General features: G+C 42.4%; 1 protein-coding gene across 1 annotated transcript in view; it reads right to left on the reverse strand.

The window, feature by feature from the left end:
• Positions 1-15,083, reverse strand: part of LOC138259871 (hypoxia-inducible factor 1-alpha-like) — a 917,172-nt gene that overhangs the window by 24,597 nt on the left and 877,492 nt on the right. Inside the window, exon 14 of the mRNA XM_069207820.1 lies at positions 13,318-13,435. Within this exon, the coding sequence (XP_069063921.1) occupies positions 13,318-13,435 (118 nt within the window). The remainder of the gene's footprint in view (positions 1-13,317; positions 13,436-15,083) is intronic.

The following is a 15,083-nucleotide window of genomic DNA, read 5'->3' on the forward strand; positions in this document are numbered from 1 at the left end:
CTGCTGTGCAATGCATCCTCAACGCGGATGCATGCAATGATCTGTAACCAAGATTCAAGGTACTTTGGTTCAGCAGGCTTAATTGGGTCCCTGTAGCCCATCCGCGCTCCATTGCGGTTGGCCTGAACTTTTGACTTTATCCCAGTCCGGCACAACCATATTTCCCAAACCGTGCTTTTTGCTCCTTGGCACTATTACAACTTAAAAATGTGAAATTCAATATCTCCAGTTCTAATTATTGGATTTTTGTCATTTGGAGGTCTTGTTTAATTTATTACACTCAGATCTTTTCCAACCTGGTGTGGAATATGTTTGTGTGGTGTTTTCACTGTTTTAATGTTTGAAGTGTTGCACAAATACTTTACACATTGCCTCTAAGTTAAACCTGACTGCTCTATGCCTAGCTACCAGAGGGTGAGCACAGGTTAATTTAGGGGTGCCTTACCCTGACTATGATTATGGTTGCTGCTTGACCAGGGCTTACACCCCAGTCAACTAACAACTCAAGTTCTAACAATGTTTCTACTTTTATTTTCATGTTTTAGTAATTTAACAGGTAAAGAACAACGCACCTGCATTCGCCAGGAGTGACAGGATGGTGTCTACAAAATCAACCATTAGAAAAAATACCAGTCGGGTCAAAACAGCTCCAATAATGGCATTTTATGGTCTTTTGTTGTCCTGTTTTTTAGATGCTCATCAGATAAGTGCTATTTTGATTTTCTATATTATTAATGTATCATCATGTGCATGCCTTTTTGGTTATATTGTTAAACAGAAGATTGTTTTTGGATTTAGAAACGAGTTGTTCTCTACCCTGTTTAAGCCACTCATTTCAGCTGTGGCTGAAGGGTATGCCATACCGCTTTTTACATGTTTTCTGTTGACGCACCTCTCCTCATCCATACTTCAAAAAACCCTGCGTACCAGCAACTAATCCAAACCAAAACACACCAGAGAATACCCTTGCAAATCAACAACTAATCCAAAGCAAAACACCAGAGAATTCCCATGCAACCCTTTTTAAAAGTTAAAGAAGAATGTGGTTACCTCACTTTGTATGGGAGAATGATCATATCTTGATTAAAGAATGTAGAAGAAGAAACTCATAATGCATAAAGAAGAGGGTGATCCTCTCTCCTCTGGTGATGTAGAGGAGCATGATGATGTTTTTCAACTATTAGCCTGGGGGTTATGCGGTTTTGATCAAGGTGGCCTTCAAGCTCTCTCCAAAAGAGCAGGAGCATAAGAATGAGGATAGCATGAAACCTTTGCTAAATTCTGCCACCAGTACTGAAGCCATTTTGATAGAAACATTTGCCTCCTGGAGGCATAATTTACCCTAGGTCTATTAGCTAGCAACCCTCCAATGTAGTGATCATGTATATTCAAGCACACCTCTACATACAAATTGACAGAAAGGAACCTAGTTGATTTGGATGAGGGGTCCTAGACCATAACTGAAAAGGAAGGTGGTGGGCCACCCAGGAACTAGTTGCCAAAAGGACCTTATTTATAAATAAATATTCATAGATTCAAATAAAGGCATTGACAGTTTGTGGAAGGCTTTTCAGGGTAGTTTGCAGACCTCTCAGGCCCACTAAGATTTTGAATATGCCCCTTCAGGCCACAAAACAAGGTATAATCATTGATCCTCTCATGGTAGGCAGAATGAGTGACATGCCTACTCATAAATAACTAGTGAACTATCTCTTTCAAGACAATCCTCCATCCTATTAAATTGGCCTCGGATTTAGGCAAGTTTGCCAGTACCTTTACTACCCTACATAAAGCCCAGATCCCCAGACAACAGTTATTCAGTTCTCTTGTCAAGGCCGGCTTTGAAAGAGGGCACATAGCCGGCCGTTTGTTCTAAAAGGCCCACAAAGATTGCATACTTTTGGCAAGGAGTAAAACTATTCTGTACTTTCTTTTTTCCCATCTCAAGCCAGGTCTGCTCAGGCCATTGTATTGCAAGACCTATCCTACATAGGTCTTGCGATACATAACCTATGCAAGACCTATCCTAAATAGGCTCTACAAACCTGAAAAGTACAATTCTTTCCTTAGCTGATTCTCAGGAGAGTGGGGGCAAACAGTCACAGGCTTCTCAGGTAGATAGGTAGTACAGGGTGCTTGAGCGCAGGACTCCACAGTTAAGAAACAGACACAAAAACTTTAATGCTCAGCCTTATGCCTGTCTTTTCTGGAAAATAAATTAGTTTTAATCACACATAGCACTAAATACCAGACAATTCAATTTGTAATGCAAGATAGTGTTGCTGGGTGCGATCCTCTTTCGTTGTGCTGCAGCCATGATTCCCCTATAGTAGTCCCTTCCAGGTGGCCTTTCTGTTTGGTACCCCATTCTGCGAATTAGGTAAACCATGAATCAAGCTCAGGTGCAGTCTGGTGAAGTTTCCACAATCAAATTCCACACTGCTGAAGATTGTTTTTACCCTTACTCCCTCTTGGTGTATTGATTAGATAATTGTCCACTACACTCTCATATCAAGGAGTCTGCGCATCTGCTACGGGTGCAGTTGGAATGAGGACTACTTAAGGCCACTAGGTAGGCCAAGCACAGGCCACTTCAGTCCCTTTGCCTGATCAGCTGAGTCTTATCATATTGAGGCTCTGAAACAGGTGTAAATCAGTTGTGGCAGTCTCCTTCGATCACGATGATGTGGTCCAGGCTGGACCGATGATGGTTGCAGCCCAAATAGGGCCTAGGAAGACCAAAATAGTTGCAGCCCCTGACTGGGCCAAAGGTAGAAAAGCCTGTGACAGTCCCTGCCAGGAACCAGTGGTGAGGGACAAGTAAGACACTCTGTCACACTCGCCACTTCTGGGTCACTCTTGGGTGGTCAGAGCTCTCTGGATGATCCTCAGTCCCCGGGGACACGCTAGGCCTTTTTACACATTGACAGTCTAAATTCCTTCTGGGCTAAGCACACTCCTTCCCACTCTCAGCAGGCAGGCAGGCTCTAGATGCTTCAGACTGAGCCACAGGTCCCCCTGCAGAAAAGGTAGATGTCAGGTTATTTCCCCTTACTTTTAATAGGCTGGTTGTCTGGTAGACACCTGCCCAGGTTGCACGACAGTCCTCTGAGTACTCTTGCAAAGTACTCTGTTGCCTGGTCATAAAGGGCTAGGAACTCGAACAAAGTTGCGTGGTTGGTCTCCCACTTGTATACACCTCTTCTAAACTGGGGAAGTGGATCCACTATCTGAAACTTCAGAACCGGTTTGAAGTGGTTCTCTTTCCAAGTGTCCTTCTCAGGCTTCTCTCCAGACCCTGTCTTTTTGAAGAGGTATGCGTCTCATTGCAGGAAGCACAGGGATCGTCTCCAACCGGGAGCACCTACAGCACAGGCACAATGAGGTGTGAGGATTCTGCAACTGTCTGTTATCGGCCCAACTGAAGAAGTAATCAGGCACACCTAGAAACTTCCTCACCTCACACAACAGAAACTGCAGTCCCACTCCTCACCCTTACCACCCACCAGTGCTCAGGATGATGAATCAGTAGCTCCTTGCTAATATAAGGCTTCTTGAAATTTCTAAAGGTAGCCCTGTCTCCATCTTCCTCACTTCAGCATCTAGATCTCATTGCAGAAAATACATTTCCCATCTCTGGAATAACAGTCATCACCCTTCAGCCTGTCTTATCTCACTTAATATTTGTTACATGAGCTACAAATGCACAAGAACCTGACATACCCATAGGACACCCGTGCAAGGTTATGGGTACACACACATATTAGCAGAATTTCACACAAGTATGGCCAGTAGACCCCACTCCCAGTGATCCTGTTAAAAAGATCTGGCCACACTCTTGATCCTTTGTAAGAAAAGGTATGCTGCCACTAATGGGTTATGCATTATAACCAAGATAGGGACATTAGTCCTCTGTCTATAATGTTTGATGTGCTCCTCCAGATCACAGAATAGATCAAAGGAGAGGTGCAGGGCTTCAGATAGTCAGGGACAAGCCTAGGCCTTGGAAGACCAGCTAACATAAACATGACACTAGGGCCAAAATTAAAGGCATGAAAACAGATATACATGTGGTTGAGCACTCAGATCACAGAAACATGCTTGCATAGCATGCAGAGGACATTCTCGTCCCAAAATAAGCTTCTGCATCCCTTGGTTTTATCCTTTTTCCCCCATGTGTGGTTGGGAGGTAGTGTAAGGGCATTTTTGACAATTGGTGGGCCTGCAATCCTGATGCTCAAGCCTTACAAACAGTCTAGGGAACCCCACTATAGTTCTGTGAAACTCCCCTGCAAGAATGCTCTCCCAATCTGCTAACCTTTTCTTGCCAGATATCTTCGTTTATAGCTAAAAAGGTTCATGAGTTGATAGGAAAGGATGACATTCAGCCCACCAGCTTTGCTTAGCAACATTTTGTTTTTAAAGAAAAGAGACACTGAACTCCAGCTGGTGATAAATTAGGGAGGGTTCAACGGCTGAGTAATGTACTGCCACTTCAAAATGGAAGGCCTTCATCTGTTGAGGGTCATCCTAATGGAAGGATGCTTATCTTCATGTTCTGATTTTTCTGACCCTTTGCAGGTTTTTTAGGTTCATAGTTCTTTCTTTCAGCCTCTTCTCTGTCACTTGCGGATTCACCCAACTGGTGCAACTCTAAAATGGTTAAAAGAACAATAATCTATTTGAACAGTATGATTTTCATATCCCAGGATCTTCTGGCCTCCCTGCCAAATGTACACATAGAAGTGAATATGTTGCAGAGTTTTTGTTCAACTTCAAGATTCAACCCAAGAAACAAATTGAGTCTCAGTTTATTCAACAATGCTTCAGCTATGGAAAGGAAGATGTAAGTCATCAAGAAGCTGCCTGCCAACAGAGTCTCCTTGAGACAACTGGCTGGGCTAGTGGGTCTTTTGTCCGTATCCATTCAAGCCATCTTTCCAGAACCCTTTCATTAGATGACCTTGTAGAGATTAAAGATCTAGGGCCATATGCACGAACACATTTTCCCATAAGGACAGAATGGGTAAAACCCTTTGCTACATCTGGCCCATAGAACCTTCACTGGGGAAAATCTTATCCCGAGGTGATCAATGCTTTGGAAGCACCCCATCAAGAAATTATATGGTGACTAATACACATGGAACCCTGGAAATGCAAAGTTACAGACTGCACCAGGTGCAGTCATTGAATCAGATTCTAGTAGGCTGGAATGGGGTGCCAAAGTAGTGACTTCTCTACAAGGGAAAAGTTACCAGGTATGAATTACAATTACATATCAATTGCCTTCATCTCCAGTAAGATACTTAACCAAATATAAGGCACAATACTGTGTCCTTCTTATGACGGACAGCATCTCAGAGGTGCATTATATCAACATCTTGAGAGGCAGGATATCCAACCTGCTAGTGAATCTAGGAAAATAGTTCTGCATTTTTACTTGCAACATTTGTTTTTTGTGACAGTGAAAAATCCATCAACACTGTCTCCCACCACACCCTGATCAAGCCCACCTCCCTCCTTTCACCTTAGAGCCAAAGGGCTCACCCCACCATTTACAACACCTACATGACTTCCCTGGCCAACATCGTCAGAAATCATGGACTGAACATCATCTCCTACGTGAACGAAGCACAGCTCATCTGCTCGCTTTCCGAGACACCCCCACCATGAAGGCCAACTTCCACCTCTACATGACGATCATCACCCACTGGATGCAATACAACTGCCTCAAACTCAACACTGACTAGACAGAGGTTCTGATCTTTAGGAGCACCGCCTCACCGTGGAACAACTCCTGGTGGCCTGTTGACCTGGGACCCCCTCCAAATCCCACGGACCAAGCCCAGAACCTCAGCATCATCTTGGACAGCAAACTTACCATGGAGAACCAGATCAACACAGTCTCCTCTGCCTGCCTCCTAACCCTCCACATGCTCCATAAGATCTAAAAATGGCTGCCGGTCTCCTCTAGAGGAATTATCATTCAAGCCCTCGTCACCAGCAAGTGGACTATGGAAACACTACGGTGGAATCACATCTCACCTCATGAAGAAGACCAACCAGAACTCAGTGGCCAGACTCATCCTTGACCTCCCCAGATGGACCAACATCACCCCCCACCTGGAGAAGCTCCACTGGCTCCCCGTACTCAAGAGATGCCAATTCAAGATCCTGATGCACCTACAAAGCCTTTCACAACCAAGGACAAGGATACATCACCCACCGCCTGAGCTTCAACCTCCAGACCCTTGCGGTCCACCTTCCTCTCTCATCGCCTCCTCACCCGGCGGAGCAACAGTGGAGATTTCTCCTTCTCCTACCTTGCTGCAAAATTCTGGAATTGCCTCCCCATCCACTTCAGACCTCCCCCTCCCTCCAGCAGTTCAGAAGTGAACTCAAGACCAGGCTGTTTGACTGAAGCCCCAGAGCAGCCTAGACTCAGTGCCTGGACACCAACACAGATGAGTAGCTCGCTCTACAAGTCCTGATCGATTGATTGATACCTGCATTAGCCACTTTTATAGCAGATTGGAAACAGGGCTGGATTTAGTACTGGTGGCACCCCTCCTTCTTCCCATGACCTCCTCCTTGGATTCCCTCACTACCACCTTGCAAAGGAGGCCCCCATCTCTCCATTGCCCCTCTCTCACACACAGCTCAGTTGTTTTAAAGTGCTGGTAAAGGCTGGCATTACTAATTCAATCATCTATCCACATAAAATACAGATCTGTTCTTTGCAGCAGGTATATTAATCCTCTACACTACTTTATGGTGATTCATAACATCCACTAGGCAAAACTCCATTCTCTCTGGCAGGAACATTTGTTGTAGTTGGACTCTTGCTCTAGGCAAGACTGCTGGTTTAGGGATGACAGCACTTTGGTTTGTAGGCAACTAGGCCAATCCTACAACAAGTCATAACTGTTGGCCCAACCCTCTTGGCTCACACGCAGCACCTCACCAAAAACCCAAACAGTAGAAGGTGATTTGTGGCAGCCTTAACGCATAGACTCAAGAGTGCGACATCCCAGAGGAATCGTGGTTAAACGTAGAATACCCTTTTCTCACATGAGCAACAAGTCTCAGTCACGCACATGCAATGAAAGAGATGCAGTAAAGTTTTCAATAGGTTTTATTAACAAGACTGCAATCTGTGATAAATTGCATGGGCTGCAATATTAGGATAATGAACAAAGCAAGAAACAGAATTGTGAAAACAAGAGTCACGAATACAAAGACCACCACCATCTAGCAATAACATAAGATGTAAAGTAGGTCTGAAATGAACCCTAGTACCCTAGCATGATGAATCAGATCTCTAACCTAAAGAGAGCTAGGTGTGTTAAACCTAATCTGCCAGTACCATGTCCATGTGAAGAGCCCCCCAAACCCTTGTTACCTTGGAATGAGGTCTCTAAATGAGACTCCGTGGTGACACAGAGGCTGGGTCTGCATCAAGGCGATGTGTAGCATTGGTAGCGTTAATGGCATCTGGTAAGAATCCCTCTGATAATCTTGTCTGTGTCAGATGTATTTATACAGATCTTGTAGGACCCCTGATGCAGGTATGTTCCCAAACAATAGATAAGAAAGCATGCTTGGGGCGGCAATTATATAAACAATTCCCTGAAAAAGTACATTATGTTACTGTCACATGAAAGTGGGAAAATACATGTTGTGAATACCTATGTATCTCATTCATCTTTGATGCTGTTAGTGATGCCTTTACAGAGTGGCATTGATTACGTGCAACTATAACATCTTCCTAACTATAAACATAGCAGCCATCTTGGAAGAAATAATTAAATAAATGTGCTTAAACAGAGCAAGCTAAGTAAGTTAAAAATCACTAGGTGACGGGGGCATAGGCCTGCAAGCCAAAGGCTAAGCTAAACTCCTGATTCCCATTAAAACTAAATAGGATCCACTACTCATTAATCACAAGAATTATCTTGACATTTTTATTGGTGCCTGAAAGTTGGACGCACCAGGAACTCTGCAGCAGGTGCTTTCATATTGTACGTTTTTGCTAAATACAGCACTCCCACCCCCTGAGGTCAGTGCCTCCCCCCTCCGGGTCAGTTCCCAGTGTGGCCACACTGGTCGCACCACCTTAAAACCAGCCCTGATTTGAGCACTGGTGCATAGTATAGTAGATTCCAGGGCTTGAAAACTGAATGCAGATACTTTTCAGAAGCTGTTCAATTATTAGGGCTGGGAAAAGTGTGTGTTTGTGCCCACCTAAACAAACAACTACATCAATTTTACTGTTGGAGTTTAAACCTGGAAGCTCTAGTGATCTATGTTTTTCTGAAGGACTAGGGCTAGGTCAGAATTATGCCTTTTCACCATTTCTGATAACCCCTAGAGCGGCCCCACAAGCAAGGAGAAGGAAGGCAGATTTGACCCTGGTGACACATTTGCGGAGTTCACAAACATGATTTTCAGCCTTAGTGTAACTGTTATAGATTTGTCAAGTCCTTTTTGAGGATTCTGAAAGCCACTGTCATCCTTTAAAATTGTAGGGCCAATTGCACCTGAGGGCTTGGTGAATTGGTATTGGAGTGTCATGAGACTTTTTAGAGAAGACTCCCATGTAGGTTAAACACGTCTGAGCCGACAATACTAACAAATGTCACATATCTGGATAGATACATATCCCACATATACCCCAGCGTCTAATATCGTTAAAAATTTTATTAACAAAAGATGGTCGATATTATTGAGTGGAGGCACAACGGTCCCAAGACCCTTGTTTGCATTCAAGGGTGCTGCCAACATCAAGGATATTGTTGTCCATACTCGTCAACGATTACCACAGGTTATCACAACTCAACGGACATTGTGGGATCTCCCACCAGTGGAGGGGCATCATCCATGTGTTAACTGTAATGTATGTTCATTAACCCAACACTCCACGATACTTCATTTAGACCCTATTGGCATCTGGCGGTTGAAAAAGCACACCAACTGTAATACCAAGCATTGTATCTACATGATAATGTGCCCATGTGGGCTACGTTACGTTGGGATGACTACACGGTCCGTTAAAATCTGCATAAATGAACATAGAAGTAACATTAGATGCAAGCGGGTCACTACAAAACTATGTGCTCACTTCCTTGATACTCCCCATACTGCTGACGACCTTAGGTGGGTCATTTTAGATGCACCTAAAATACGCCCTAACAACCCTAACTTCCTTTTTCAGACTGAACAACGATGGGTTTTCAAGTTGGGGACTAGTATTAAAGGATTAAATGATGAGATACCTTGGTCTTCTCTTTCTCTATAAGTATTTTTTCTGCTTTTTCAGGCTTAAATAAGAAGCCATATGAGGCCCCTATATTACTTGCCTATGTTTATTCCTCCTTTTGAGATATTGTATCACAGTACTTGCCATTTTACTGGTTAAAATATACTGTTGCGGTAAAAACCTCTTTGAATTATTTTTATAGAAAGTTCTACACTCCTATTAATTAATTGATGATGGGACCTTTTTTGTACAACTCTGTAGAGTACTTTCGCTAATTTTCCTCATTACGATTTGGATGAATCAGACGGGACAATTTCACTGTACAGTCCCGTCTTAATATGAGTTCAGTCCTATTTTTGTTTTTTTACTCTCACGCTATACGCGGAGAGTCCGTCTTCTATTACTGTGAATTGGAATGCGCGAGCCGGAATGAACACTTCCGGGTTCTGACGATCGATTTAATCCTCCGACAGCGCCTGTTTCCATCATTACGGGGGCGCATGTCGGAGGGTAGGTTTCCCGGCGAGGACGTTTGGCACAACTCGTAAGTTATTTTATTGCTATTTTGGTCTCTCTCTTTTTACCTTGAAACTATTTGTATATCTTTTTAAGAGTGACCGCTAGAAAGACGTTATCCCCTACTATTTATTACATCTTAGTATATGGGTGGAACCTTTACCACATATTAGACCCTTGTTTGCGACCTTGACTTGCCATACCACTGCTTCACTATTACTAACTTTAGAGGCTATTTTGTTGGGACTATTGAGATGGCACTTTTGTGTTCAGGATCACTGCATTCTGTTCCTTGTTTGTTTTCCCTACGACTCTTTGACTAAATATTGATCTGTTATCCAAACTTGACCTTCTTTATGACTACAACTGCATACAGGGCCAACTTTTGTCCCAGACATGCACTTCCCAAGAAGCCGTTCCTGACTCTGGGCGGTGGTAAGCTTATATTTATGTATGATATTTCACCATACACTGTTTTCACAAGTGCACCTTTACCACTATGTTTATATCACTTTTTTACACGCTTGAATTTGTATTTCCATTCCAGGGCGACCTTTTTGTAATAACCAGTCGACTTAACGTAAGTGACGGTTTTTTCTACCTTATATTGTTAAGACTCCTCATATAAAAGTCTTTGGAGAAGATGTTCTTATATTAACTTACTTTTGGTCCTGATGAAGCGTTGTGGGATCCGTTTGGACCGCTAGACGTGAAACATGTCGACCTTTCACTAGAATCCCTAGATTTTGGAGTTTTCTAGTAATTTTTGTTGAAAGTAATTGAGCATTGTCACTCTTTCTACTTTCCTTTGTTTTTAATCTTGGTCTCCACCTTATGTATACTGATCAAATATATGACGTTGGTTTAAGGTGGATAACCAATTCTATTTCTATATCATTCTCTCCGGTATATTTTGGATCCTTAAACACCGTTAATATTTACTCTCTTTGGATCCACTCGCTACCTAGAGAGCTATATGGGTAAGAGCTCCTGTTGGGAGCCCACCAGGCATTGCAGTACCAGCCTGGTGTAGAGCGTTCCCAATGATGAAGCCAGTCATCCACTGAGATGCTTGAGGGTACAACGCTCTTAGCCACTACTGGTCCTCTGGTTGGCTAATTTTGGAACAGTGTACACCTGTTGTATATACATATCTTGATAGGACTGGTAGTCCAGTTTGTATTTGGAAAGGCACCTTTATCCCATGGGGAAGAAAATGTCATAAATGTCATTAATTTTCTAGTTTAACTTCAGAAAGACGATTGGCCTACCGAATAGTGAATACTTACAGTCTGAATGTTTTAGCTGGACATGTGCACATTTCAAAGTTTACAAATATGTCTGTTGATCGGTAAACTCCTTAAATGCATTAGCTTATCAAATACTTCCCTAAATATATATACTTTTAGAATGTGAACTGTGCTGTTCACCTTTGTCAAATCTTAGCCAGCAAATGATGATGTTTCAAGAAAACAGCTGTCCCCTAAGCTTGCCATTTTGTTGTGTCCTAACACTGCAGAAGAGTGTCAGATGTAGGAGCACTGGATTTAGAAGGCCACAGTTTTACTCCAAAAATAGTAACTGTTACACTTGTTAAAAGAATTTAGGGCATGGTGTACAAAAGCATTTTGTGACTACAGAATCTGTGATTTGCAAAATCATTGGACTGCAAACCCCAAACCCCTAATTGTTATGTATACAACCCATTTTTCGAGTCAGAAAAGTTATGACTTGTGAAAAGGGTTTTGCGACCCACACCAATCGTAATTTGGAAGGAGTTTTCCAAACTGCAGATCAGTAACTTATGTATCAATGGTTTGCAACCACATATGTAGGTGCAAACCATTGACCACGTACTGATTCCTGAAAGGTGGTAATAAGTGATTTGATGAGGGGAAGGGGGTCTCCTTGGTCGCTTCTAGAAAATATGCACACTAAGTGAGATGGGTGAGAAAGGTGTAAATACTTACAGCTTGGTCACTCATTCGCTAGAGAAGCTATGACTTCTAAAGCATTCCTTTTGGATTCTAGGCCAGAAGACATAATAAACTCAACTCTCTGGTCTCTGATTCCAACCTCAAGAAATGTTATTTGCAGACTAGTTTTGGCTTTCCTTCCCTGGTGCTAAATAAGCTTTGAGCAAGAATAATTCTCGCTATTGACACTGACATAGATTGTAAAATTTCCTATCTTTTACAACTGAAACCTTTCAGTTAAATTAAGGACTCAGAGGCAAGGATTATTCCAAACGTTTGATTTGGTTCATGTTAACATAGAGCACTTACAATGCAGAAGCGATATTTATTGTTAAATATCATGATATTGTGATTGTTATTTGGTATGTGTGATAAATGTCTTCAGTATGTATGCGGAATATAAATATTTGTATGATACCTCTGTATTTGTCTTCCTGGTACAGAACATAAATAAGAGTAAATACAGCACATTCTAAAAAATGAATGAGCTACATCATCAGCTCATCACCTCCCATATCTTTTATACTTTTGCTTTGATGTGGCTGGTTCTTTTTACCACAGGGTTGCTTTTGTAGTCACAACCCTGTGACCCATGAGGGTGGAATTTAGCTACTGTTGAGACGATGAGGTCCTAAAGTCTGGAAAGAAAAGAATACTCAAACGAGTACGTAACAGAATTGAAAAAGTTCACTTGTAATAGTCATTGAATGTTACATTCTATAGCTCTGAATAACGCTATTCAAGGGAAATGCCACGTCACAGGGCACATGACACAACCCACATCATTTACCCTGGGATGTTTTTACTCATAGCTTCACGACTTTCATTTGCTAATACTCCTACCCCTCTCCAACAAATCAACTAAAAGAGAGGTTGCTTCCTTGAATGTCTCTCTCCGACTCCCCTCTCATGTCCTTTAGCACTGCAAAATCTGGTACTGAAACTGGATACTTGATATCCCAGGTAGGCGTCCAGATCAACTTCTCGTTAAATATATACATACGGGGGAAATATTTCTCGAGTGAAAAACCACAATAAACAAATATTTGGTAAATATCAATGAAGTATTGGCGCATTATTTTACTACATTAATTAGAACAAGTCCCTGTTGTTTGAATTTACCAAATTTGATGCAGTGTCTATATTAACAGCAGCACGTTTGATGCATTGGCACATTGCTACAATGGCATGATGAGTAGTGGCTCCAAAACACTGTGAAACCTGTGTATGCCACACAGTGGTCCCGAAAGCCTTCATCACTGGCACAATCCTGGGATTTTTTTTATTGACTGTACAACAACATACAAGACTGTAAGCCAGAAGTCAGCAACACAGGCATCAACTCGTTGCCCCAGAACCTTAAAGCGGTGCACCAAGGTCAGACGCATGCCTGCCACCAAGTGTGGGGAGGTGCTTAGAAGAATAGTATGTAGGGATGTCCGGGTGACTCATCAGTGTGAGTAAAGAGCAGATTTTAGGGGGTTCTGTGGCTACCAAAGGACAGAGGGAAACCTGGATGAGACCAGTATTTTTGAAGGGAAAGAAACTGGGTACTTAATGACTTACCTCGAAGACCTGTGATTGTTCAGGAAGTTCCAAGTCCAGCTTCCGTTTCAGGCTGATGGAACGTTGATGCGCAGAGGAGACCTTTTCTTTGAGTACTGACTCCCACATATTTTCAGTTCTGTTTTATAAATCGGAGATAGAATTGGGAATACATGTGGTTACTCCATTTAAAAAGTGATCTGAGAACACGATTTGTGGAATGCTCAAATCTAAGTGATTGATGCCCAGCTGAGATTATGTAGCCCTTATTGCATGAATTTGTTTTGGTATTTATTGTGGTGTACTCTAAAGTTGTACATTTATTTTTATTTTTGACATTTATAAGAAGCAACATTCTTCAAAAGCCTCAAACAGCATACTGATGTTTTATACCAAAGTGTGGCACAAGTGTTGGCTGCAAATGCAATAATCAGCCTGCATAACTAGTAATTATACCCTAGGAGCATTTCATTCTCTATGCAATTCGTCCTTGGATCGCACCCCAAAAGGATCATTCTAGACTGAAATTCCAGGCAATGTCTGGTCTAAACAGGAACAAAAGCAACCCCTAATAAGTGTCGACTCTCGTGGGCGTTATCAGGAGGTGAAGCTGAAGAACCTGAGCACAGTTAAACAGATACCTAAGGAGGACGGGGATGTCTACAAAATAAAAATATTCCCTGGCAAGCTGTTACCTCTGAAAGTTGCTGGCACTGGGGCATTGTTAATCATGTTTTCAGCCTACAAAAATTGTATGTTCTTAGAGAACCCTATACGTATGATGGACATTCGATAATCCTAGATGCCCTTTACGATGCTACGTTTCTCTGAGTTTTCCCTTCATTTTTTGTGCTTTCTTCTTTTACAGTCTTTATGGGTTTGATCAGGAATAGGAAGTGAATTTAAAAAAAAAGGTCAGCAACTTATTTGCATGAGGTGGTAGAATCATCCCATGTTAGAAATTAGTGAATGTAGAAGAGGTAGTTTGAGTATGACGACTACCAGTCACGTATAATCTTTGATCACTTCTTTCAGGGGCGAGCGCAAATCGCTCTGTCCCCTGTAGTAATCTCTCTTTGGGCTTCCAACCACACCCATGTCACGTCAGTCACTTTCATTGGTTCATGGGCTTGCCTTTTAAAATCCGCTTGCTTTCTTTTGTGAAAGGCATGCATTCGTCATGCCTTTTCCAGTGTTCAGCCCACCTACACAGTGCCGGTAAACTACTAAAAACACACGAGACTCGATGTTTTCAGCATGGTTTCCGGACTACTTTATCTGTTTATTTTCCACTCAGCGCGATCGCGCTGGGGTTTACATAGCGTGACCGTGCTCGGTTTTTCCATTTTCAATTTCAGCACGATCGAGCTGCATTTTACATAGTGCGATCGCGCTGTGTTTTTTTTCTCTTAATTTGTGTGGCAAGAAAAGTCCGGTTAGGAGTTTACAACGCTAATAGCTCTAACTCGGGCAAATGCGAGACCTGTTGCATTGAAAATGCTTGTTATTATTTGTCCCTAAGAATGGCCTCTAACAGAAATCTCCCAGCATTTCTCATAACAGTATCAACACTTTCCAGACAGCTCAGGAGCAATAATTGTCTACGCCCTGGGCAGTATGATAGTTTGCCATCTTCGCTCTCATTACTTAAGAAAAAAGAAATTTTTGAGACCATTTGCTGAAGTCCCGTACCCTCTTGTGCAGCGAGTCAGGTACTCACAGAGGCCATAATGCAGCACCAGCCATGTTCTATGGTTATGACTTGTATTACTCAAAGTGCTACCGAA

Source organism: Pleurodeles waltl, chromosome 9 (assembly GCF_031143425.1).
Source record: "Pleurodeles waltl isolate 20211129_DDA chromosome 9, aPleWal1.hap1.20221129, whole genome shotgun sequence".
NCBI classification, from domain to species: Eukaryota; Metazoa; Chordata; class Amphibia; order Caudata; family Salamandridae; genus Pleurodeles; species Pleurodeles waltl.